We start from the raw sequence: 26,933 nt of genomic DNA, 5'->3' as shown, positions 1-26,933 counted from the left end.
CACAGGGGCCTGCTTTAGGACCACCCACATAAAGTGAGGTGAAACCCACTCTGCCTTTGCTCAGCCCCTCCCAACAGCAAGAAGCCAAAGGAACAGTTGGTTACCGTGTGCTTTGCTGCTGTGCCATCCTCGCCATATGATTTCAACCTCTCCAACAGCTCAGAGACGGCGGAAATTATTTTCTGCACGTGCAAAGAGCTCACGTCGGCCCAGAAGTCTTCCTCTAAGAGTTTGGTTAGATGTCCTGATTGCAGTCTCTCAAAGCCGGCTGTTTCTTTCATTCAGACAAGAACAACATGATGAATAACAGAAACGAAAGCTTTTATCCCCATTCATTCAGTCATCATTTCTAACCTCTGTCCTTAAATATCTGGTCACAAAAACAAATCATCAAATTAAAAAATTAAAGCAAGCAGGAAACTAATTTTTGCCTGATTTCAGACATACCCTCCTCTTCGTGTGGCCTTGTCTGGTCAGTGTTCTCATCCGTCTTTTTACTGCTCCTTCCTGCTAAACTCTGTATGGCGTAAAGGACTGACCGGATGGCAGTTTCCATTTGATCTGCAAAATCCTCCACACACCCTTCATCCAACATCTGGTTTCCTATCGAGTGACATGGTACAGACAAAAAACCTGAGGTCTGCTTCAGCTGAAACCACTGGCAACCCTCACTTGCTATTTTAACAAATGGCCGCCTGTAAACACCTACTATGGGTTAGTCACTGTGCCTAACTGTGCTGGATACAAAGATGAACAAGACACTGTCTTGGCCTAAATAAACCCGCAAGTTTACGGTCTTGCATTAAAACCGTTCTGCTATAAGAATGTCAAAAATATGAAAATGACAGTTTAACTAAATCCAAATGTCAGCCTCAGCTTTCCAGTCTAAGGGGGAACTGTCTGTAACAGCTGAGGGAGCCCATGGCATCTCCACACACATCTGCTACAAAGAAAGTGGCATGATGGCACTTGAACAAATGTAGCCAAAACAGTTAAGAGCTGTGGGTTCCCACTATACCTGTCCGCCTCAGAACTCTGGACAGCTACGTCTAGAATGAAACATGATGTGTCCTTAGGAAATCTAGACTTCAGCTACAGGACATCATTCCTATGCTGGGTTTTCACTCCGTTACTGAATCACAGCCCTTACCTCCTTGGCTGCCTGAAGTGAGCAGACGTGTTTTCCAGGTAGTAAAGTCATCCGTGGCTTTACTGATTTCTCCTCTGATATATTCCAGGCTCTTAACTAATGCCATTTGTTGGTTTGTGTGCTCAACCTCCACCTCTGGAATAATGAACAAGGACTCTAGGCCTTGCAAATGAGCTGACACCTGGGACAAGCAACTCAGCCCAGAAGAGCAAACTTCAAAATCTTTCCTGAAAACAACAGAAACGCCACAATGTTGAAAGGAAGGGGCTAACACGCACATGCGCACACATGTACATAGAGCTCCCTCCAACCACGAAAACAGAAGCAGGGCAAAACTCGTTATGTCTGAAGATTTCCAGCTGGACATATACCACAAAGCACTATGCCTGTCCACTGGAAAACGGAGGAATGACGCCTAAGCTCTTTCATAATTTTACCCCATCACTAAACTCTGAACAGGTAGGTACCCAAGCACACAGAGGAAGAGTAGAGGCATAGGCACACTCACCAAGAATGAAAGAGAGTCTCACAAGACTGCTGCCTAATTCTGTCAACGTCAGCTTTCACTGTTTTAATGGTTTTCAGCATCTCTGTTAATCTCGAGATTGACTGCTGCCATAGCTGGTCCTGTTTCCGCATTAGGCAACCAGAGGGCAGCTGATTTCCAGGTACCGGGGATGGGTAGCTCAGATCTGATAGGATACGGTCCAGCACTGCTCTAGAAGGCTGTCCTATGTTGAGCTCTGGTGTTTCTGGGTAGAGGGCAGACGGCTGACCCTGTGCCTGGGCATCACCTTGGCTTGGCAGTGACCCTGCCCGGGGGCAGCACTGGAGGAGCCAGGAGAGCTGCTCGAGCAGGACCTGAGTCTGCATGGCCAGGTGCTGCAGCCTCTCCATCCACTGCTGCACACCGTCCTGAGGGGGGAAGGCCACAGGGTAGAGCAGGGGTCCCATCAGCTTGCTGTGGATCTCCTGCACACAGCTGAGGAGGTTCCTGTGCAGAGAAAGCCAGGGGAAGACGCATGGCACCCGAAACTGTGTCACCACGTTGCTTTAACAGTAAATACGTTCATTTCTGATCCAAGTACAGGCTTTTTCACATAATCAAAGAAATGATCCCTCCAATAGGTAAGAAGTGTATTAAAATGTCTTCTAAAGCACTTAAATACATCAGTCTTTAAAAATATCAAACCTCATTGCTTATCACCTGCCCCAATAGCCCTCTCACTCACATCAATGCAGTGACTTCAATATATGTATTTTAAGCCAGTAAATGTAATATACTTTGCTAGATAAACCCTTATGAGTAGAGCAGAAAATAGTGGAAACTGAAGTCATTAGTCTGGAAACACTACCTCTCAACATTCAACAAATGATGACAGGCTTCCCAACTGTTCTCATCTTTTATTATAAATACCTATTTCCGTGGAGGAGCGCCCAGGTATGGCTGAGCAAACTGATACTTTGTGGTCCAAAAAGCCTAACAAACTTGTGCAGACCCAAATCTGATCCATGCCCAGAGACCGGAACACCCCAACAACGTATCACACCTGTCTCTCAGGCTGCGTGGACTGTCAACCACACGCCCACGCCCCAGCCCCCGGTGTTATTCATGGCACCCCGGTGAGTGCCATGGCAGCACTCACTCACTCTGTCTTCTTTTTTTTTTTTTTTTTTTTTTTTTGTATTTTTCTGAAGCTGGAAACGGGGAGGCAGTCAGACAGACTCCCGCATGCGCCCGACCGGGATCCACCCACACGCCCACCAGGGGGCGATGCTCTGCCCCTCCGGGGTGTCGCTCTGTCGCGACCAGAGCCACTCTAGTGCCTGGGGCAGAGGCCAAGGAGCTATCCCCAGCGCCCGGGCCATCTTTTGCTCCAATGGAGCCTCGGCTGCAGGAGGGTAAGAGAGAGACAGAGAGGAAGGAGAGGGGGAGGGGTGGAGAAGCAGATGGGCGCCTCTCCTGTGTGCCCTGGCCGGGAATCGAACCTGGGACTCCCGCATGCCAGGACGACGCTCTACCACTGAGCCAACCGGCCAGGACCACTCACTCTGTCTTGAACTCACCTCCCAGGCCCCTTTCTCCTAAGAGGTGTGGCCAGACCCAGGGGGCAAAGGCATATCACCAAAAGTCATGAGAAACCCCACCTGTCTTTTCGGGCCTCCGATTTTATTTCATAACCAAGAACAGCACATGCAGCAGCTCTGGGGTGACCCAGCTAATTCTTCTTCATTCAGATCACCAACCCAACTAGTCCGCTGGTACCTGAGGAGGATCCACTGCTCAGTCAGCGTGGTCAGGGAGCGCCGCTGCCGGATAAGGATCTTCATCAAGTGTGCTGAGAACCCCTTACACCGCTCGATGGTGCCTACGCCCATCTCCTGGCAGGGGGAGAAGGAAAGTGTGCCGAAGGTGTTGCTGGCAAACACCCCCCACACAGACGCCACCAGAAAGCTACATCGTCCAATACTGTCCCCCAGGGGAGAGTGCTGGCTAAGCTCTGCATGTACTGCACTCTGGAGGCGGGTGCCATGTTGATCTTTTGAGCACTGCTTCTCATATTACACTCCCACAGATCACTGATATTCCATGAAAAGAAGCTAGTTTTAACACCAAAATGGGGTGTTAGTAGTCTTTCTCAATTCAAAAAGGGAAAAAAATCTGAAGATGGCATTCTCAATTTGAAGTTTACCTTTCCTAATTAGTCTTATGCATTTGACCTTACTAGCAAATGTAACAGAATTTATTATAAAATGCTCTCTGATTAAGCACAAAATTAAATTGATTTGAATTGTACGTTTAATGACGGTCTGTAAAACGCTCAGTCACTCCCAGTATTGGGCTGTTATTACTTGGTGAGGACCAAGAATGCTGTGCGGGGAGGGACAGAGCTGAAGCCCCCTGCCCCCAGCCCCTGTAACCCCGAGGTTCTCTCTCTCTCTCTCTCTCTGTCTCTCTCACCTTGGCAGGAGATGTGAGGGCAGCGCCAAGTCTGGAGTGCCGTGCAAGAGAGCGATAAAAGTACTTCTGGCACCCGTCCCACGAAGACGCGATTTCTGCAAGCAGCCTGAAATAAAACATGATTTACTTAATTAAAACCACTATCTTCCACCCAAGAGCCTACAGATTCAGAGAGTGGTATAGCTGGCCACAACCAAAAGCTAGGAGCTTGAAGAGATTTATTTCTGTGAGGCACACATCAGTCCTTATGCAGAGGATGTACTGTATACTTAGCTCTGACAGCAGAACAGGGAAATGAATTATGGTGACCACATGGTTTCCTTAACGAAAACTTTCTATCTTGGCAGTGGCAGCGAGGGGTCATAAATTCTGACGTGTACAAGGGCCAAGCAGATAAATGACTAAGGATAGCCAAGCACAAAACCACACATGGCAGTGACAGCTGACCTCGACATGGGAGAATGGGGACTGTTCTGGACTGCAGTGACCTGGACAGCATGTGTCCTGTCAAAAGAAGGGCACTGTGGTCAACTTTTGGCCACATGGGAAAGCAAGCTCTCCTGGCCAAATTTCCTGAAACTGAAAATCCAGAATGTTGATGTAAAATCTGTCCTTTTTACAATGCTGTGTTGGATTTGAATTTAAAGAATCGAGAAGCTGCAGTAACAGAGGCAGCTGTCTCAAACCTTATACGATTTCAAATTCAAGAACATATTTCAACTTATAAGAGATTATACATGTGAAAGAGCTAACACTGGACTATTCTCTCCCAGATTTTCACCTGTACATTCAAATGGAGTAAGAAGACCTCAGGAAACTCAAAGGACAAAAAAAAGGGGGGGAAGGGGATGGCAAATATGAGGAGGAAAGAGAGGAAAAGGACAGAAAAGCCTGACCAGGCAGTGGCGCAGTGGTTAGAGCATCAGACTGGGATGCGGAGAACCCAGGTTTGAAACCCCGAGGTCACTGGCTTGAGTGCGGGATCACAGACATGACCCCATGGTCGCTGGCTTGAAGTCCAAAGGTTGCTGGCTTGAGCACAGGCTCATCTGGTTTGAGCAAGGCTCACCAGCTTGAGCCCAAGGTTGCTGGCTTGAGCAAGGGGTCACTCAGTCTGCTGGAGCCCCCTCCTCCGCCCCGTCAAGGGACATATGAGAAAGCAGTCAATGAACAACTAAGGTGCTACAACGAAGAACTGATGCTTCTCACCTCTCCCTTTTTGTCTGTCTGTCCCTATCTGTCTCAAATAATAATAAAAAAAGAGAAGAAAATAAATCTTGTGGAATGCTCACAAGCTAGATCCTGAGCCAAGCACTTTTCTAAATGTTACCCTTAGAGCAACGCTAGGAGAGAGGTATTGCTGGAGGCTTACATTACCGCTCCATTTATAATTAACACACAAACCTAGAATCAGCCTCCTGAGAGCTGCTGACTATAGACAGTGCACTACGGAGATCCAACGGGCGAAGATGAAGCATCTCTTGAGGGTTTTTTGAACGAGCCCAGGCAAGACCTTTGCGATATGACAAACCTAAGAGAATAAACAGCATGTGTTTAAGTAAAGAAGAAGCTTGGAGAGAAAGGCTATGCCACACCCTGCCCTGCCTCCCACGGCCACCGCTACTCAAAGTCAAGTCCTCAGAACAGCCACACCGAGCAGGGGTCAGAAAGCAGATGCTCAGGCCCTTCCTCACACCTACCACAGAACCCACTCCCACACTTTAACAGGCCCTCTGAGCGATTCGGACGGCACCAAAGTTTGAGAAGCTCCACTCTCTAAGCCAGGCTTGGAGGGGTGGGTGCTGCTCAACATATGGTGACAAAAATAATAAACATGACTTCTGAGAAACCTCATTACAAAACTGGTAAAATATCTGGGAATCACAGGACCTCATGTGTGTGACTAGAACCCTTAGAATGGCACTAGAAAACCTCACCTGCCACCTTCTATTTCCCACTGTCTAAACTGTTTCTAGAAAGATCCTCCAAATCACCCATATTGTTTTTCTCCCAAAAGCTGGGTTTCAAGTGAGAACCTAACCGGTTCTTGCAAGGTGCTTAAACAGGTCTGCCAACGCTCGCTGCTTCTGCATGAGAATGTGCTTGGCTTCGGACCGCTGCTTCTCCTTCTCTGCTGAGGGCTCCACCTTCAAGCTCTGCAGCTCACTCACACAGGAAACGACGTCACCTGAAGGGAAAACAGGGAAAATATGGAAATCCCTAAGGTTGATTCATGTGTTAAAATTACCCAAGACGAAGGACATTTTAGGAAATGAGGTCCAGGTATCATTTATTTTTATATCCTAAATAAGAAAAAGAAAAACACACAAGATTTCATGTCCTTTGACAATGAACAACTCAAATGAAAGTAGTTAATTCTTTTTAAGGGTTTTATAAACAATCAGGCAAAAAGCACTTAGGAAGCACCAACTATGTGCAGTGCTTTACACTAGGGACTTAAGCCATCTGCAGTAAATTTCCCATGCAGATAACACACTGAACTCCCCCTGCACCTGGTACTTGGCAGAAATTCTTTCAATCTGCACACTTCAGAAGCACTTACCTGCAGCTGCTCGAAGGGGTCTGTCACTAAAGGCTCTTCAGCTAAAGAGCGGACCTGTCAACAGGACCTGAACCCTGGCCTAACCCACTCCAAAGCTCGAGTTCTTTCCCTAGCACCATGCTGCCTTCCTGAATACCCAGAAACACCTAGAAAGATACCTGCCACAGTCAATGTTATGGGCTGACCAGATCGCCCTAGATTCATTTCCGAGTCCTAACCTCCATCCAGTACCTCACAATGTGACTATCTTTGGAGAAAGGGCCTTTAGAGAGGTAATTAAGGTAAATGAGGTCATATGGGTGGGCCCTAACTAATCTGTGTAGTGTCCTTAGAATAAATTAGGACACAGATCTGCACAAAGGAAAATGGTGTAAAACACAGTGAGCAAATAGCCATCTATAAGCTAAGGAAATAAAACAAGAAGAAGCCAAACAATGTTCTCAGAATTTTAGCTTCCAGACCTGTAAGAAAATTAATTTGTTGTTTAAGCCGCCCAAAGAGGGTACTGTTTAGGGCAGCCCTAGCAGACTAGTACAAGCAGTCTAGTCTTCCAGATGAGAGCAAGATGCATCCTATGGCATCGCAGGGGAATCGGGGGCGACAATGCCCAGCACCACGCAGAGCGGGTGCCCCTTCCAGAACATGCACCTGGGACCTGTATTCCTTTCCCCAGGCTCAGGCAGAAGGTCACCTTGAGCAATGGCTATTAGGCTATTATTGTAGGAGTTATCAAAATAAAGAGCTCCCTGAGACTGGGCCAGCCTCACTGACACCATACACACTGCGGGAAGGGGTGCAGGCTTCCAGGAGTCCACACTATCTATTAAGCTTTGGGTGCCCCCCCCCCCCACCATTGCTGTGATACTACAGAGCAGATCTGGGCTCTCCTCTCCCCGGAGCAAAAGCGGTCAGGGAGATGAAACGGCTACACCTCTGCAGTGAGGAAAGCAAGAGGACTGAGGCTCACTCTTTTCCCTTTAACTCCAGAGACAACATTTTGAGAGGAGGGGACAGCTTTGAGACTCGAGGATATGTTTCTGTGCCCCTTTACCCACGCCCCTGACCAGCAGGGACTGATACAGACAAGGCTGCTGTAGGAAATGCAGAACATAGCACGAGTTTACATGAGAGGAGGACGCGAAAAAAATTATGATGAAAGTTTGTGTAATTTCAGGGGGTTCCTATGTCTGGGGTCTGCTGTTTTTTAGCCCACTTGTTTATTCAATTAATTGCTCAATACTCTCCAAGACGTCACAGAAGGACATAGATGACAAATTCCCAGCCCTCCTGGGCCACTGGGGAAACCGGGAGAGCACCCCCTGGCTGCTGGCACCCACCGGTGAACTGATCGAGGCTGTCCACGAGGTGAGGGAGGCGGCTTTCCCGCATGAGCCTCAGGCACATCTTCCTCATCCGCTTCACGAGCTTCGGCAAGCGGGAGAGGAGCTCGCCCTCCAGGGGGAGAGGGGCGCCCTGACACGGTTCCAGAACTGCGGCCTATGGAGAGAACATGGTGAGTCCTCCTGCCGAGGACAACAGGAACAGCCCTGACCTGCCGGGACTGAAGGTTAAGTGCTGCGCCCTTCCACATACGCCTAAATTCTCTTCTCGCCAGCTCTCAAGTCTCCCAGGAAAAAATGCAGCAGCACCCAAATCAAACCAGGCATATGCTGTGGCTATTTAGAAAACTGTATTGTTATTCCATGAGATCACGACGGTAGAGGCCCCGCCCCACCTCTGGCCACGCCTCTGAGGCAGCCACAGGAGAGCCCAGTCCTGGTCTCTGCGCAGTAGAACGAGCGTGGTACGTGCCGTGCTGCACAGGGGGCCGAGCGGATCTGCCCGGGACCCTACTACTGCCGTCGCTCCCCACCCCTCACCTCCAGTTAAGCTTTTATCCATATTTTTTCCCCCAAAGAATCTCTGAAATGCTTGTGCTGTCATCAATAGCAAGTCAAGGGTTGTGATTAGCATGACAGAAATAGTGAGCTGACAAAAAAAAGTCAACTTGGCAGCCATCGTATCTGCACAGCCGTATCATCGCTATATGCCCAATTCCTACAATGCTTTCTGTACTAAAATATTAAAACTAGCTTGAGGAACTCCACTGCTAACTATGAAACCAGGGTGGGAAGTACAGTAAGAAGGCCAAAGGGATTGCTCTCCTGAGGCGTGCCCCCTGAAATCCCTGGTCTCCCTATACCCAAGAATACAAAGCTGGAACACGCATCCTGTAATAGACCTAGTCACTCAAAATCCCCAGGACTATTAAATTTCCAAGAATTTTGCACACCAGCTCTTAACTATTGGTGCTTGAAACTGGCCGTGATGAGAGTATTTATACCATGGTCATCAGCAACCACTCTAAACTAGCATAACACTGCACATTCACTCCCTGTGAAGCTTCAATGTTACTGCCCAAAGGCAGTTTCTATGGCATATTCCTACACTGATGCTTCAAATTTCTCATCACAGGTAAATAAAATATTCACAGGTAAGCACAACACTTACTTCCCATAGGCCAGTGGTCAGCAAACTCATTAGTCAACAGAGCCAAATATCAACAGTACAGTTGAAATTTCTTTTGAGAGCCAAAATGTTTAAACTTAAACTATATAGGTAGGTACATTGTTATTAACTTAATTAAGGTACTCCTAAGCTGGCCTTTGAGTCACACTCAAGGGGCCAAAGAGCCGCATGTGGCTCGCAAGCCGTGGTTTGCCGACCACTATCATTAGGCTAACATTAAAATTTCAGCACCAGGATCCAGGCTTTTTGTCTTATTCTGCAGTAAGGTCAGGCAGACATCCAAATGCTATCTATATATGTCCAAAAAGCAAGATTTTAAAGGCATTTCCTTGACTAGTTCTGAGATCACTCCTTATACAGAAAGCATAGACCCCATCTGACTGACCCAAGAATAAGCAAACACTACCCCACAAGCTAATACCTGTGCAGCTGCGGGCCAAGCTAACAGGGTCTCCCTCAGAGCCTTGTTCAAATTCTGTATGGGGGACACCTCGCTCGTGGCTGCTTCTGTCGGCTGCGGCAAAAAGTCGGGCTGTTCCTCCTTGTCACTCTCCACCAGGGATGATCGGCAGGGTTCACTCAGAACAGCTTCAAATTTCTTCATGAATTTAAAAAGGGTCCTGGCCCCAGGTAATAACAGAAGTGGGAAAAAAAATGAAAGTGAGGAAAAGTAAAAATAACATCATAATGTGCACACACACAATTTATACCCTTTATATAAAATGAGTTCCTTAGATACTTATTATCACCTTACATTCTTAAAAGACAAGTATGACAGGAATTGTCATCGCCCTTTTCCAGGAGGAAAACTAGCCGAGAAGGGTGGGCTCCCTGCACGCCAGGTGAAAGAGCTGGCGGGTGGCCGAGGCCCCATCCCTCCCACAGCCAGTCTGCTCCGCCTCCAGGCACCCCAATCCAGCCTGCACACAGACTGGCTGGGTGGCAGGGGACGGTGTTAAAAAGCCACACCAAAACAATCCTGGTTTGACAATGAGCTCAAGGCAGATCCATGTCAGGAGGCCACTGTCACAATGCAGTCTTGCTGCCTACCATTCAAAACTTTGGAGCTTTGGTCACCCCCAGTTTTAAAAGATGAATTACCTGTGTGTCTTTTCCACAGATTGTTTTATGGACCAGAAGCTGACATCATTCCACTTGGATATCTTAACAAATTCCTGTAAGATACATGAAATTCAAGGAATGGCTTTATAATCCTGGTGTCACTGTTTCTTTGTAGATCATCTGTTTGTCAAAGACCAGAGCCCACTCCATCCCAAACACAAGACTGTGTGTCTGTGAACAAGTAAAACAAGTCTAACAAAGGAACCGATGTTTGTCTCAAAGGAATGAAAAAAGATTGCTGCTACAATCAACTGGTCACCTGATATGTATATTTTGCTTCATACCAGGGCTGGTTCCACCACCACTGAAAGTATCAACGGGAGGGTCGGCCTCCCCGCGACACCTCTGCAGCCCACGATGGCTGTTCCTCTGAGGGGAAGAGCAGCCTGGACAGGACCAGGGAGCAGGCACCAGCAGACACTGGGGCAAGCCTCCTGAGGAGCCTCTGAAGGGGCCACTGCATGAACTCCTCACATGCTGAGCCAAGTCGCCAATGGAGCCAGGGCCACGGAGCGTGACCCCTGCCACCCTGCTCGGCAGCTGAGACGCTCGCCTCCGCTCCCCAGAGCCCCTGCCTCATTGTTAAACAGATAAAGGAACAGAACTAAATGAAAAGAATTTGCTCATTTTGTTCTCCCAAGAGTGATCATGACAGCTGTTCATCTTACTTTAAGTTCTTTTTCTAGGGGGGAACGAAGTTCCACAATTTTGGCCTGGACATGGTCAAAGAATTGCTTGTAATACTGGTACAAATTCCACAGAACACTGCAAAGTGAATCTGAAAGAAACGAAAAGGAAAAAAAACACCACACTTGCTACAGGTGCTACTGGCTCCAGCTGTGGGCTTCACATTTCAAAGATGCTCCTTCCTCCCCACGCCTTAGCCATGAGATTACGGCACATTTCCCAGGCGCATCAGGGAAGCTGTCTGAACTTAGCACTTCTCAGAGGTACAGCTGCCATCACTACCCTACATTATCATTTCGGCCGGTAGTGAACTTTTTGGTTGCATTTTTGTTCTTAAAGATGAAGGTGGCATCCTCAGACATTCTGTTAAACTCAATTTCAAATCCTGTTTCCAAATCTTATTGTAAAGTCAGCAGAAACTGAGCCTGTTGTAAAAGGTGGCATATTTAGAGGCTCACCTTGACTGCTTATTCACAAACTATACTCATTTCATAGTGACAGTGTTATCCAAGCTGCTGTGGTCAGGAGCAGTAATTGACAGTTGGAGTTCTGTGAGCAGTGTGTGCTCACAGATCAAAGGACCTAATATGGGCCTGGATTAGCAGAACTTAGAAGGATATACACAGTGTCTAGACACGCTGCCTCAGCACGCCATCGAACCTGAGACCTGCCCGTGGCAGTTCCCCTGCTGCCAGAGTTCAGCATTCAGAGCATCAGTGATAACCAGTCTGAATTTCACTTTGAATGTTTATCGCTACATCTAAAGTGAACCCCATCCAAGTAAAAGACGACTAAAAGTGTCTTGTTTAAAACCTGGTGTGCAACAAGATACCTCTCGTGTGGAGAATTCAGTCTAAGCCATCTTAATAGTACAGTACAAAAGTAAAGAAAAAAATATGTAAAGTAAAATATATATGTATCTCTTTACCTTTTCCTTCAACTTGTGGCATCAACAAGACATGACAATGGAAAACCAGTAACATCTGAAGTCGCACATGGAATTCTCCCAGTGAGGATCCTTCAATAAATGCTTGTAACGTGCCAACCAACAACATCAGGGTCATCTGTTTATCATCTTCAATAGATTCAAAGAGGAAAACACAGATGTGTCTGCAACCTTCACTCCCTGTTCATAGCATGCATACAATCCACTAAGGGATACCCTGAGGGACAGCAGTCAAGAAGCGGTCACAATAAAGCAAAGCTTTGAAGCCAGGATCACGGCTAAATTCTAAGCTGATTTAAAAACAACAGTTATGGCCTTGGCTGGTTGGTTCAGGGATCGAGTGTCGGCCTAGTGTGTGGAAGTCCTGTGTTTGATTTCCAGTCAGGGCATACAGGAGAAGCACCTGTTTTGGCTCGTTTCTCTCCCCCTCCCCCATCACTTCTCTTTCTCTCTCTCTCTCCCTCCTGCAGCCATGGATCGATTAGAGCAAGCTGGCCCCATGCGCTGAGATGGCTCCAAGGCCTCACCTCAGGTGTTAAAATAGCTCGGTTGCCAAGCAATGGAGCAGGAACCCCAGATGGGCAGAGTACCGTGAGGTAGGGGGCATGCCGGGTGAATCCCAGTCGGGGCATATGTGGGAGCCTGTCTGTCTGCCTCCACACCTCTCACTTAATAAAAAAACAAAAACAAAAAACACAACAGTTGCACTCAGGGTGTGTGTTAAGTACACTCAGCCAATTATGAAACTGAATTATGAGGTGCTTCATTGTAAGTATGAAATGGAACACTTTTAACTGAAGCATGTTAACTGCTACCTACCAAGAAGGTAATGTTCACTTTGACTTATCTCATGGGGAGAGTAAAGAAACCTTATTTTATGACTACCTCTCTCTCTATACTTGAGACAAGTCCCTTCAACCTCTCTGACTTCTGTTATTAAGAGAACTGCATGGCTTTCCTGGCTGACCTCTCAGGAATATATGAGTCAGATGACGCCCCCTCTGGGACAGCAGTGGCGGGAGAGGCACCCGCTGCAGCACTCCCAGGTCAGCCGGGAACCGCTACACAGCAGGGATTTACCGACGGGCGTTACCTTCCTGCTCTTCTGTTTGTTCCTGCATGTGCTTCTCGAGCATCTGATAGATGGAGAACCAGTGCTTAGTGGACTTCTCAGTGTGGCGCTTCATGGTATTATCCAGACTCACAGACCAGCAGCTAAAACGTGACAGAGGAGGCCAAGGAAACAGTTAAGGAAATCCATCTGAAATCTCTGTCTGAAATCACAGAAGCTACATGGAGATGGGAAGCTTCCCAGCTTGTTGCCTCAGGATGGTGCTGTTATCTGGTCTCTGCTAAGGTCATCTGAATGTCCAGCTTGTACCTCTGTGATTAGTGACTGAAAAGCACATTCTCTAACTGTTCTCTAGCTATACTGGATAAACAATGAAGAAACAGAAGAAACTATCAGAAGACTCATGTCCCTGCAACATAAGGTCAGGAGAAGGAGGGGAGTGACAAATGCATCACTTACTTCAGTTCCAGCTTACGCCAACGAATGATCATCTCACTGACCAAATCCAGGTGTTTCCGTAGAGACAGAGCTCGACATGCATTCTCCTCCCAGTCCTGAAGATAAAGAAACAAAGATAAAACTTACTATGGCCATTATTCAATCCCTTAACCCCTTCTTCCCTCAAGAATATCCTAGACTTGTGTGATGACCACTGGACCTTAAACAATTTGGATGCTGATTTACCAAGAGCATTAATGAATTTACATCCTATGTATCCATTCAGCTTCCAGTTCTTTCTGGTCACTTGACAGAGCACCAGCAGAGCCAAGTTTAGAGATAGGCAAAGAGTACAGGATTTGGTGACCTGGGCCTGAATGCCTGTCGTTACTCACGGGGGCCCTCCACAGCTCAGGGCCCGGATCTGATAATCAGAGAAGCACCAGCCACTGCAGAGGCTGTGAGAGGACTGAGGGGGACAGTGCCTGCAGACACTCAGCCAGTCTGAAGGCCCACCTCAAAGCCCGGGCTGGGCCCCCAGCACCCATGGACTGCATCCCATTGGTGAGAACAGGTGAGGCGGGTAGGTTTCTCATATGCCCCACTGAGGTAATGGCTTCTCTTGCAATGATCTGACCCAATGCCAGAAAAAACAAAGGTTTATCCTTCTCCAACCCAGACATAAGTTTTTGTTCCTCTAACAATCAAGGTGCCACAAGATAACCTTTTTTCAACTGACTATGAACTAAAATGAGGGGAATCATCGTACCTGTGCTTTTGCCAGAAGGATCTCCAGACCATTCAGGAACTTCGAGATGGGGCTGGAAAGTGGGAAAGTACGAATTCTGTCCATCACAACCAGAAGCTGCAGGGAGGAAAGAAAAAGGGTGTCTGTATGTTAATGCCAATCATCCAAAGCCACACAGGGCAGTGAAGGAAGGCCTTCCTAGAGGGTTCCCCCAGGGATGGCAAGAGGCCACATCCTCAGTACCCCCTTATCAGCTGCCCTACCTGCACAAGTGCCGGATGCTCTGGCCAATCTTGCAGCAGCCGATTGACAGCCTCTGTGAAATCCCGAAGCACAGGTTGACAATGCTGTGCTTCTGGGACGTTGGGATGATGGTAGAAGTCATAGGGCCCATCAGGCTTCACTACCAGGTCTGAGGTCGCCTCCCCAAACAGAGTGTTATGAGAGAGGGTGCAGGCCAAAAGCTGGCTCCCCAAGAGTTGGTCATTCAGCTCAACTCCTGTGAAGTTAACATCATAGTCAAGTCAGCGGACTCATACTTTTACCTATCAGTAAGTTCAAAGGATGTTAGAAATATGCTCAAAAATAATGAACTATTAGAACTAACGAAGCCAATTATTTCAATGCTATCTGCCCCAAAGCAAAAGAAGCCTAGAGGACTGGGACCCTAATACTGCAGCAGTCACAAAACCCTGCAGTTTCTAGGTCACTCAGATATGGCTTTGCTGCAATCAAAAAGGGACAGAGTCTGGTCTGATGGATTCAAATTCCCAATCCGTGTAGCTGTTCTTGGTAGGCAGAACTGAAATTTAAAGCCTTCTTCCTACTTGCATGGAACAACTCAGGAGGTCATGGAGAAAACTCCATCAAACCACATTCTGAGATCAATTTCCGAGCTCCCAGGTTGTGCCCAGGAACACATGATTTCCCTGAAAAGTACTGGAAACAATGCTGAAGAACAAGACTATTTAAACTAGGTCCACACCCTCATTTTCTTACTCCCTTCACCCCAAAGTATCCAAATAAAAAGGCATCTTTATTGCAGAATTTTAAGAGTTTGAATCAGCTTAAGTTCTTTAAACTAAGAAAATTCCATCAATAAAAAAATCTCTAAGAAAAACAAGGAGGTAATGGTTTTCATAATTCCAGAAGTAGCAATGTCTAGTTATTTTGAGTGTAACAAAAGTAAACTGCCGTACCCATCAGGGGGTAGAAGTGTGTCACAAGAGATGCCCCCGTCTGGTAGCAGGACAGAAACAGGCTGAGGTAATGCTTTGCCTCGTGCGGTGGCGGAGTCTGTTGGTACCAGAGGGACCGAGCAAAGTAGAGGCACAGCTGCTGATGGATCTGCACCACAGCCTGCATGGAGCTCGGGGCCAGGAGGGCGGGGTCTGCAGCTGCCTCTGCTTCTTGCCCGTCGGAAATTCCCTTCTCCAGGGCTGGTTCTACCAAAATATCTGCAAAGTCCTGTAAATAACATTAGAGCAACTGAACTTCTAAAAATCCAAATCCAGTTCTGGTCAGGCAAAAGAAGGGGGAAAGACAGAGTGGACAACCAAGAAAACAGGGTAGCGAGTTTGTACATTAAGATACAGTAGTAAGATTACAACACCGTTGGAGGAACACGTGTGTGCATGTGCATCACACGCATGTATGGTATCAAGGGAATTCACTGCAAAACAAACCCTGACCTTCTCGTGCTGTGGAAACTGCTTTCTGAACTCCCGCTCCTCCTCCTCCTCCTCGCTCAGGGCTGTCCTGGAGTTCCTGCTCCTGCGTCTGTACAGGCTGCTCTCCTGCTCAGCCTTCTCTTGGGCCATGTGTTCCTGTTCATCCCATTCATTGATGATTTCCTGAAAAGCCACACATCACAAGGAAGCTTATTTGCTTTTGTAGTCACTTACAATGAAAAAGCACAAGACTTACCATCTCTTAATTTCTCGTGAGAACAAAAATGCCACAATTCAAAAACAAGTAAATGCCAACACCTAAGAAACTAACCTCCATGTAATAGAGAACAAATGAGCTTTCTTTTCAAATGGAATCTGCAGCAACTCAAGCTTCTTAAACCCCCCTGGCTGTATAGCATTACAGTAAAGCTATGGGAACCCGTCAGGAGTTAATGGTGCTCTGCACTCAGGCTCAGGGTGGGCAGTGTGGGGTGTGATTCAGGCTGTACCCGGCTGGCACCCCAAGGAGCTGGCCTATGGGTTCAGGGAGACTGGGAGGCACCAATCAGACAAAACTGGGCTATGCCTTACCAGATACTTCTTCAATCTCCTACTATCCCTAAGATTTTAAATCCTTCAATTGGCAAAAAGTGTAAATTAAAGAAACCACAGAGAACTGATGAGGACTGAGGAAATGTGAATCCACCATGCAGTAAGATAATTTGTATTAAAAGCCTAATCATAAGTTAATCTTTGTCCCAGAAATCCTGCTTTCTAGAATTTGTACCCAAAGACTTGGTTATAAGACTATTTTTATGGTAGTGGTATTGGGTTTTTCTCCCCCAAAATAGAGTGCAGACATAAATCTTCGATGATAGGAAATTATTTAAATAACTTGTATCATAAGGTACAATAGAAAATGACCATACAATAGAAAACTAGGCAGCTGCTAAATACAAAGCAAGTAAAAAGTACCATAATTACGGGGAGAGTAATTACCAAATGCTGTTAGGTTTTTTTTTAAAGCAAGTAATAAAACAGAATGGACTTTATTATTGGTTTACAGAACTCAAGTGACTTTAATAAGAACCAACTTAGGGACCACGGAGGGAACAGAACTGTTCTCAACCAGAGCAGCTATTTTATCAGTTACTCACTGGGTCACCATGTTAAGATTTTCATTTTTATAAGGGTTTTAGTACTTAAAAAAATATATATAAACCAAAAGGATAAATGACTTAAAATAAATATAGAATGTCAACGTATACATTTATAGGTATATATAAAATAAGCAAGCCAAAAATAGGATATACCAGTATGTTAAGAGTTTGGTAAATTCTAATTTTTGTTTATATTCTTTATTTTTTTCTTTTTCTTTTAGGTGAGAGGAGGGGAGATAGTGAGGCAGACTCCTATAATCACCCCAACCAGGATCCACCTGGCAACCCTGTCTTGGGCCAATGCTCGAATACTGAGCTATTTTTACTGCCTGAGGCTGACGCACTTGGACTAACTGAGCTATCCTCAGTGCTTTGATGCTTGAACCAATCAAGCCACTGGCTGCAGGGAGGGAAGGAAGAGAGAAGGAAAAGAAAAGAGGAAGAGAGGCAGATGGGCACTTCTGTGTGTGACCTGACGGGAATCGAACCCAGGACGCCCATATGCCCAGCTGATGCTCTATTCACTGAGCCACCAGCCAGGTCCTAATATAATATATATGTTCTTTTAATTGTCTAAAATGAGAACAAGTTACGTCTGTTGGTAAGGTGAAAAAAAACAGAAGCTATTTTCTTCATATTAATACAAGTTCATAGAATTATATGGCAAAAATCAACAAACTATTTGCAATGCATAACAGATAAAAGGCTAATATCACTAGTTTTTTTAGTCTCTGAAAACCTGAGGTACAAAGGCTCCTAAACCTGACAGCTAAATAGGAAATAAAAGAAAGATGTCCCCTCAGGAACTGTACTGTCTCTCTACACACTGGGCACCACTAACATCCTGCAGGTGTCCTGCCTGTGCTCCCAGCTCCCCTCAGGAGGAGGCGGGGCAGGGCCCAGAGACAGGCCTACCTGGCACACATGTCTGAAAAGCTGCAGGGCCCTCTGGTCCAGCTCCCCCTTGCACAGCACATGGGAGCGCAGGTAAAGAAGGGCGTTCATCAGCAGCTGCTCTCGGGTGGGGCCCGGCCTCTGGCCCTTGCCTTCCAGGTGCTTTCCTCCTGAGTGCTTGAGGATCAATTTCCCAAGGCCATGCAGAACTTCCTCTGACTTCACTGAGCACAAAGTATCCGCATGAGCATAGTAGGTGGGGAAGGTGGGGCTCACTGATGGGAAAGCCAGCAGGGCCGTGGCCAGGACATCCAGCCTGTCTGCACAGACCACGCCGCCGTGCAGTGAGCAGTGCACCTCGGATGCCACCAGCCGCATGCCATGCTGCAGCTGCAAGATGGATGCCTGCAATGGGGCGACCAGGTCTGGATACAGGCCATACTCCTCAGCCAGCCGCTTCCTGAACTTGTGGTGCGACTGCTGCCAGGAGGCCTCCTCCTTCAGGAGGTTCTGGGCCAGCTGGGCAGACCGAGGCCCGTCCACGTGGAGGGCCTGCAGGAGCCGCGTGAGCAGATCCTGAACAGAAGGGGCCTTGGCGATGCTGGTGACGTAGAGCTGGATCTCCTGCATCAGGGACTCATATGCAGGCAGCTGCGGTCTGAAGGCCTGCTTCTTCGACAGGCTGCCTATTAAATTCTCCAGCTGATCAATTCTTTGGTGAAGCAACCTAAAGGTAAATTAACACAAAAAGAACAAGAAATCTAAACTTAGCCCTCAGGAAAAGAGAGTGAAGACATTTCAGCTACTAAGGAATAACATGATAATATTAACAGTTTTAATGAAAATGTATAATACAGAGACAGCAGTTACCATGTGCCACACATGCCAAGCAAATCAAATGCGTATCTCAAAATCTCATCACAACTCACTGAAGTAGTTACAATTATCCTTCTTTTACAGATATGGACAGTGAAGCTTAAAATAATTAAGTGGTCTACTCAAAGTCTAAAGTCAAAGGGCAGAGACAGAACTGGAACTCAAACACTACACAGTATTTCCTAAGGCAGCAGGCCACACAAGGCACATCATCACACCCAACTGCTTCCATGCTGAGAAGAAACATTCTGCTTTCAACCCTCTTGGCTCCATGTGAATCCACCCCCTCCTTTCACAGAGTATATCTTCCTGACTGTAACCATGACTTTGAGGTCTAATTGCTAATGTAGTTCAGAAATGTGTACCACCCTCTGCTAACACTATAATTACATTACAAAGATCAGCTTCAAAATATCTTTTTAAAAAGGAGGGACTTGGCCCTGGCCAGTTGGCTCAGTGGTAGAGCATTGGCTTGGCATATGAAAGTCCCAGGTTCGATTCCCGGCCAGGGCACACAGGAGAAGCATCCATCTGCTTCTCCACCCCTCCCCCTCTCCTTCCTCTCTGTCTCTCTCTTCCCCTCCCGCAGCCAAGGGTCCATTGGAGCAAAGTTTGCCCGGGCGTTGAGGATGGCTCTGTGGCCTCTGCCTCAGGCGCTAGAATGGCTCTGGTCGTAATGGAGCGACGCCCCAGATGGGCAGAGCATCGCCCCCTGGTGGGCATGCCGGGTGGATCCCGGTCGGGCGCGTGTGGGAGTCAGTCTGACTGCCTCCCCGTTTCTAACTTCAGAAAAATACAAAAAAAATAAATAAAAATAAATAAATAAAGGAGGGACTATGATCTCCAACACAAATAAGCACTCTGCTGTTACCTGATGTGAGGATGAGAATAATTGATAATGCCTTCATCTCCCAGGTCTCTTCCAGTCTGTAGCTGGGATGAGAGGTTTTGGGTCTTCCACTCGCACTGCAGCTGGTGTAACTAATGGAAAGGGAAAGCTCGTCTGCTGTGCCCAGCTAGGACAATGCCCAAGAGGACAATGCCCTGGACAGCAGAGCACCTGGACAGAAAGACCTGGGTTCCTGAATGAACCTCTGCTCCATTAACCTGGGCCACTCACCTCAGAGTGTTCAGGTGAAAGAAACTATCTTATTTATGATACTGAAGTTTTGAGAGACTGCTAGAGCAGCTTAGCCTTCACCTCAATTAACACAACTTTCCTTCTTTAAAATACAGCACCTAGTATATCACTATATTGATGTAGACATGTAGACAGTTCCCGGGTGTGGTCCAAATGGCAAGGGTCCCCACATGATCTGAATCTACTTGATTCTTGACTTTTAAATAATGAACAGCAAAAGTTCAATGCCCCAGAAATACTATACTCTGTCTAAAAACCTTATCCAAATCCAAACGTCCAAATGTCCAGGGCAGGGGTCCCCAAACTACGGCCCGCGGACCGCATGCGGCCCCCTGAGGCCGTTTATCCGGCCCCCCGCCGCACACCCGGAAGGGGCACCTCTTTCATTGGTGATCGGTGAGAGGAGCATAGTTCCCATTGAAATACTGGTCAGTTTGTTGATTTAAATTTACTTGTTCTCTATTTTAAATATTGTATTCGTTCCCATTTTGTTTTTTTACTTTAAAATAAGATGTGTAGTGTGCATAGGGATTTGTTCATAGTTTTTTTATAGTCCAACCCTCCAACAGTCTGAGGGACAGTGAACTGGCCCCCTGTGTAAAAAGTTTGGGGACCCCTGGTCCAGGGAGAAGGAGAATGGCTACTGGTACTGCCCTGGCAGTGCCGCAAGCGTGCCGCCGTGCCCTCTGCCCACTGCCGCCTACCAGACACAGCAGAACCCGAGGAAGGGCCTCTCCCGGTGCCTGGGCCCACTCCGAGGAACTCTCAGAGAGGAAAACGCAGTCTTTAGAACCTACTCCTGAGAAGTCTCAGGACAACTTATACAAAATCATCCCTTTGATGCCACGTGCTCCCAAAAGGGAGTAAAAGGATTAATATACTAGCACACCCAGCCAGTCAGGGATGGAGCTCATGCTCCGAACTCTCGTCTCCATACCTCCTCCTTGGCGTATCTGAGCTTGTACGCCCTCTTCACCGCAGGGTCAAAGCGTGCCTGGGGAAGCCACGTCTGAATCTGCAGCAGGCCAAGGCTCACCCAGAGGCTCCCACGTCGAGCTGGCTCCGGGAGGTCCCGCTTGCCCTCCCCTCCTTCCCCAAACAAGTGGCGTAAGGAGGTGAGCAAGAGGCACAGCAGCTCTTTGGGCAGCACCTCCTGCCCGGCCATGTCCCCAAGAGTCTGGCCAACATGCTGGAAGGCCTGGTTGTCCCCATGCAGCAGCTGCTCACAGTTCTGCATGTACTCCTGCCGTCGGGTCTCGGGGAGCAGCTCCGCCAGGCCTGCCAGGTGCCGGCACAGCACCAGGCCCTGGAGCTGCGAATCCGTGCGTCTGGGGACAAGAAAGCATGTAAAGGCTTGCACTAAAATCAAACAGCATTCCTTTCTCACACTGTGACATGGCAGACTGCACTGCCAATACTGAGAGATAAATTTCTATTCTCATGTTATCTTTTCTAAGCATCATGATATCTTTTGTAAACATCACTTTCTTGATCACGATATACTTCAAACTGACAGAGGAGCTGGCCAGCTCAGAGTACCATGGGCTGAAAAACCTGCTGAGCCAGCCAGAAAACACCCGTTCACCCACCAGAACTAGCCACAACAAAAACAAGTTCTGACTAGGTCCCTGCCAAATGCTCTGGAGAAACACAAGGAGTTTTACAGCCCACCCAGGGGGAGGGAATACCTGAACTCCGCTACTGAAGGGACAACCATGTTGGTCCAAAGCACTGAGCTGATGTCCTGGAGCTGCTGGCCTCTTTCAACCCACTCTCCCAGCGTGACGTGCGAGGAGGACAGGATGGGGAGGCCACTCACATCCCAGGGACTTGCTCTGCAGCTGCTGGTCATGAGTTCAAAGCAGCACTTGGAGAATATGGCTCTACTGAGACTGCCAGGGCCCTGATGGATGAAGAGGAGTCAAGTAACTTTAGAAATTAAAAAGATTTCAACAAGAAGCACTGGCACCTTAGAGGGAAGAAACAGGATAAGACAAAGATGTTCAGGTTGCTAGGACCAGGTAAATATCTGCAGAGACAGAACCAGAGAACCAGGAGAGCTGAATGGGGTCAGGAATTAGGTCTTAAAGGAATACAGACTCCATTCTCCTGGAATGAGGAGCAATGGGTGCTTCAGTAATGCAGAAGACCCCTCACACCTGGACGTTAGGAAGACCACTCTCGCGGTACAGCCAGGAACACAGAGCAGAAAGGCAATACTCAGAGGCAGAAGAAGTGTGAGAAGCCAAACGTAAGAGCTAGGGACAAAGTTTGCCAAGCCTGTGCTCCTTGGGCTGTTCATCTGGGACATAATAATGGCTGTCCAAGCAAAGGGTTAGGTGGTCAAATACATGTGACAGGCAATGCAGTACACTCTATGCTACTCTTGGGGATTCATAATCTTTATCACTAAGAGTTCTGAGAGATATTTTTCAATAAAAAAATCAACTTGATAGAGCAACAGAACAGAAAAGACTCCAAAGATAAATTCACAAACACTTATGGAAATAAAATATATAACTGAGATGACATTTCAAATGAGAGTGGAAAGGATAAATTAGACAAAAATTATGTTGTAGTGCTTTTCAGATATACTGTTTGCATAAGGCAAATAATGTGCAAGCCAGGTATACCTCACAAGATATCCAGAGAAACTTGATTTAAATACAAAACAAAAATATAGGAAAAAATATGGGCAAATGGTTTTTAACTCAAGGTATAGTGAAGACTTTTTTAAAGAAAGCATGATGCCTGCAATATACAGATGCTATATCACAGATTTAAACACTAAAACCTACACAATTTTATTAGTCAATGTTATCCCAATAAACTGAATTTTAAATGATAAAATAAATAAAAAGCAGGACACCAAAATCAGAAAGTAGAAAGGGACAATCATATTTAAAAAGAAAATATTAAAAACCCTGATAAAAAATTTTTTTTTTAAATCTGAGAGAAATACATTTCTAACCACATGTTGGGTAAAGGTTTAATAACTGTAATATAGAAAGAGATATCAAATGGCCCTGGCTGGTCAGCTCAGTGGTAGAGCGTCGGCTCGGCATATGGAAGTCCCGGGTTCGATTCCCTGCCAGGGCACACAGGAGAAGCATCCACCTGCTTCTCCACCCTTTCACCTCTCCTTTCTTTCTATCTCTTTTTTTCCCCTCCCACAGTGAAGGCTCCATTGGAGCGAAGTTGGCCCAGGCACTGAGGATGGCTCCATGGACTTCCCTTCAGGCTCTAGAATGGCTCTGGTTACAACGGAGCAATGACCCAGATGGGCAGAGCATCGCCCCCAATGGGCATGCCAGGTAGATCCCGGTCAGGCAAATGTGGGAGTCTGTCTCTCTGCCTCCGTTTCTCACTTCAGAAAAATTTAAAAATAAAAAAGATATCAAATAATAATAAAATGACAAATAACCCAAATTTTTTTTTTTTACAAAATGTGCAATGAACATGACTCATAAATTCAGAATAAAAATGATTAATATACATATGTGATCATGGTTTGACCTCAGAAACAAAGGAGTATGCATTAAAATGAGATTTTAAAAATTATAAGATTGGCAAAAATTTAAATGTTTAGAACAGCTACTGCAGCAATGTTAAGGAGAAACAGGTCCTCATATACATAATAAACCAAACCACTCTTGTCCCAAGGCCTCCTGTGGTCTCCAAGGGCTTCGCGTCTTTCTCCTTCATGACCTTTAGCAGCTCCTCACATGTTTTTTTTAAAAAGTAAAACAAAAATCACCTGCCTAGACATTCTGGTAACAGTTATAACTTTCTTCACCAATGCACTTTGGTCAAGGGTTAATTCCAATTCCTATAACACTTCCAAAGAAGTATTCACATGGACACAGATTTATACAAGGGCAGTTGACACGGGTATGCCAATTATAAGAAAGGGGAAAAATAAAGATAAGAAACCTCAAAACATGTAAGAAAATGATTAAATTCCAGCACATTTGAAGAATAAAAATATCTTAAAAAGAATTAGCAGAATGACAGGTATAGGTTTTCCATAATGTATTATGTGAATAAAAATATTATTTTTATTTACTTATTAATTTAATATAAAATATATTTAAACAAGACACAGAGCAAAGGGTAATTATTTCTATTATATATACATGAACACATTTATATACTGTTTAGATGTTTTATAATTAGTAAAGAGTGTTTTAATTAGGAAAGTGATAAGATACTCTTTTAAGGAAACTTTAATTCATAATTTCCCACATCACTTAAGACAGAATATCTTCTTTGAAGATATACTTATTACTACCCTGCAGAAAATCAAGTATTACAATTACATAGTCACTGCTTCATGCTAGCAGTGTTTATTGCTAGATCTGTTGTAAAACATTTTCCTCTACCATCAAACATTTTTTAGGACTTATGCTAACAAACCTTCAGTGTGGAGTCCAACAGCAAGGCAGGCCCCGCCCTCTGCTGCGCAGCAGCCAGGGGGCTCCACGAGAGCCAGTGCTCTGGATTTGTGGTCACAGTGCTGCTCCAGAAAGACATAAACGTGGAATTCAATAAGTCGGGCCACAAAGAGGTAATTTCTTCGGTAGATGCCTAAGGATAAAGGAGTAATTAGGTAAGAGAATGCCTCAGAAAAATCTCCATTAATCAAGTTATATGGTCTCTATCTTGTAAGATCCATATAAAGATACTATTAAAGATACTATTCCTGAAGTTCCTAATTCTCTGCCATCCTGGTCCTCTTATAAAGTCACTTGTTCTGTTCGTAATTTTATAAAGCTGAGAAGAGATCTGCTTTTATAAGGTTGCATGAAAAAATATAAGTAAAACAAAGCACACAATTATAATGTCAGCAAAATAAACAAATAAAACATTTTAAAAAATGAAGGTTGTGGGAGGGGAGGGGCACAAAGAAAACCAGATAGAACAGTGGTCCCCAACCTTTTTTGGGCCACGGACAAGTTTAATGTCAGAAAGTATTTTCATGGACCAGCCTTTAGGGTGGGACAGATAAATGTATCACGTGACCGAGACAAGCATCAAGAGTGAGTCTTAGACGGATGTAACAGAGGGAATCTGGTCATTTTTAAAAAATAAAACATAATCCAGACTTAAATATAAATAAAACAGAAATAATGTAAGTTATTTATTCTTTCTCTGCATACCAGTACCAAAAGGCCCACAGACCGGTACCAGTCCGCAACCCAGGGGTTGGGGTCCACTGAGATAGAAGGTGAAGGAAGACAATTTGACTTTGGGTGATGGGTACGCAACATAATCAAATGTCAAAATGATCTGGAGATGTTTTCTCTGAACATATGTACCCTGATTTATTGATGTCACCCCATTAAAATTAATAATAAATCTAAAAGAAAAAAACAAAGGTTGTACTAATAAAGTTTTATTAACTATACTTTCCCAGTATTCACATTCAATAATTATTCTTGGGGGGGGAGTAAAAATATTCTCACAATGTATTTTTGAGGAAACAAAATAAAAATAAGCAAATATTTTAGCCTCTTTTAACTGGAAACTGAATAGAATAAAAGAGTTGAGAAATATGCAGGTATAATTAATGCAAAAGAACATTTAAAATTCTCCCCTGGAGTTTGTAACACAGGACTCTGAGATTAAATAAATAAAATGTTCTGCAACTAGTCTGCCATTGAAAATCTAATCAACTCCTAGTATAAGGAGGTTTCTTTTTGATTTTGGTTTTTACCTTCTGATGGTGCAGTAAGGACCAAAGGCCTTGAAGCTCTTTAGGAGCAACTGGTGTGTGCTTAAGACAAAATGTGATGTGATGACTTATTTCTTCATATATCTGGGGTTGCTGATTTTTGCTGGACCTGCTACAAAAATAAAGAGGGGGAGAGAGTGGGCTGTAGGCTATCGATGAATGGCTAGAAAACTGCTATGTACAGAAATATGAAACACATAAAATTTAGAATACATTTATTTAAAAATGAGCAAACACTACTACTAAAAAAATAGTTAGCAACTTTTAAAGGTGGAATTAAAACAAGCAAAGACTCTTCATGACATTTTGGCTTTCCAAAGTGATAACTGACCTCCCTCTGCTTCAGCAACTATTCCCCCTAAAGATAAGTCTGTGCTCTGTTTCACATGTAGGATACACAAAATAATCTAACAGGAAAATAAGTTCCCCCAGGAAAATGGTTTACCTTCTCAGACAGGCCTGTGTCAGATAGTCAGCTGTCACTCTGTACTGCCAAAGCACTGCTAGGTACTCCATTGCAGGCCACAACTGAACACTCCTGGTGAGTCGAATTAAGGAGGTCAAGTCTGGCTGGGATGGGGAGGAAACTTCCTTGGGCTTTTGCTCCAGAAAACCAAATGAAATTCCTCTAGCTTTTAATTCTAAACACTGAGCATTCACAAGATTCTTCAATTCATCTGGACAAAAAGAGTGTGTGATATTATTGCATAACAGTCAATAGTACAAGCTCAGATTTCCTTAACCACAGTATAGCTTAAGCTAAACTTGAATTTTGTACCTGTGAAATGTTATTAATACTTGCACAAATCTAATGACAATTAAACAATAAATATAAAGTTTAGCTCTACGCCTGATGAGTCCAGCTTAATGGTAGTTATATAACCCCCCCTCCATAAAAGCCAAAGGAAAAGCTTAACACTTATTGGCTGCAGGTTAGCGGACACACTCTTAGAGTATCTGTCAGCAGGCTGGACTTCAGAGTACATTACCTGGGTTAACATCTTCCAGAATACTGGCTCTGAGGACCAACCCCCAGGCCTGTAAGAGACTTTTCTTTAATGTCCATTCAGAAGCAACCACCTGGAGCCGACTAATATCTTCCAGCCACCCACTCTCCTCAGCGGCAGCTATCCGCTCCCTGATGGCAAGGGCCTTGTTAAGGATTTTCAGTTGTGAAAAACACTGCACCACCAGCATGTCCTGAAACAATAAAACCCAGCAAAGCCTACTACAGAGAAGAA

The 26,933-nt window shown here is 45.5% G+C and overlaps 1 protein-coding gene across 3 annotated transcripts in view; it reads right to left on the bottom strand.

Annotated features, from left to right (window-relative positions):
- MDN1 (midasin AAA ATPase 1) overlaps window positions 1-26,933 on the bottom strand; it is a 164,887-nt gene that overhangs the window by 30,393 nt on the left and 107,561 nt on the right. For 2 of the 3 annotated variants that reach the window (XM_066358873.1, XM_066358875.1), the window contains 27 exons: window positions 26,682-26,892; window positions 26,138-26,369; window positions 25,675-25,804; window positions 24,375-24,545; window positions 21,647-21,861; window positions 20,896-21,286; window positions 19,689-19,798; window positions 17,963-18,668; window positions 15,909-16,070; window positions 15,417-15,684; window positions 14,481-14,716; window positions 14,239-14,334; window positions 13,491-13,585; window positions 13,053-13,174; window positions 11,942-12,088; window positions 10,995-11,104; window positions 10,306-10,379; window positions 9,626-9,824; window positions 8,013-8,172; window positions 6,154-6,300; window positions 5,517-5,643; window positions 4,113-4,218; window positions 3,417-3,532; window positions 1,659-2,144; window positions 1,151-1,377; window positions 448-603; window positions 105-274 (listed from right to left, as the gene is read on the bottom strand). In XM_066358873.1, the coding sequence (XP_066214970.1) occupies window positions 105-274; window positions 448-603; window positions 1,151-1,377; window positions 1,659-2,144; window positions 3,417-3,532; window positions 4,113-4,218; window positions 5,517-5,643; window positions 6,154-6,300; window positions 8,013-8,172; window positions 9,626-9,824; window positions 10,306-10,379; window positions 10,995-11,104; window positions 11,942-12,088; window positions 13,053-13,174; window positions 13,491-13,585; window positions 14,239-14,334; window positions 14,481-14,716; window positions 15,417-15,684; window positions 15,909-16,070; window positions 17,963-18,668; window positions 19,689-19,798; window positions 20,896-21,286; window positions 21,647-21,861; window positions 24,375-24,545; window positions 25,675-25,804; window positions 26,138-26,369; window positions 26,682-26,892 (5,370 nt within the window). The remainder of the gene's footprint in view (window positions 1-104; window positions 275-447; window positions 604-1,150; window positions 1,378-1,658; window positions 2,145-3,416; window positions 3,533-4,112; window positions 4,219-5,516; window positions 5,644-6,153; window positions 6,301-8,012; window positions 8,173-9,625; window positions 9,825-10,305; window positions 10,380-10,994; window positions 11,105-11,941; window positions 12,089-13,052; window positions 13,175-13,490; window positions 13,586-14,238; window positions 14,335-14,480; window positions 14,717-15,416; window positions 15,685-15,908; window positions 16,071-17,962; window positions 18,669-19,688; window positions 19,799-20,895; window positions 21,287-21,646; window positions 21,862-24,374; window positions 24,546-25,674; window positions 25,805-26,137; window positions 26,370-26,681; window positions 26,893-26,933) is intronic. The other variant, XM_066358874.1, reaches the window with a different exon arrangement.

This window comes from Saccopteryx leptura, chromosome 1, assembly GCF_036850995.1.
Source record: "Saccopteryx leptura isolate mSacLep1 chromosome 1, mSacLep1_pri_phased_curated, whole genome shotgun sequence".
Taxonomy (NCBI): Eukaryota; Metazoa; Chordata; class Mammalia; order Chiroptera; family Emballonuridae; genus Saccopteryx; species Saccopteryx leptura.
The sequence above is the reverse complement of the archived record's forward strand: the minus strand, read 5'-3'. Positions and strand labels throughout refer to the sequence as shown.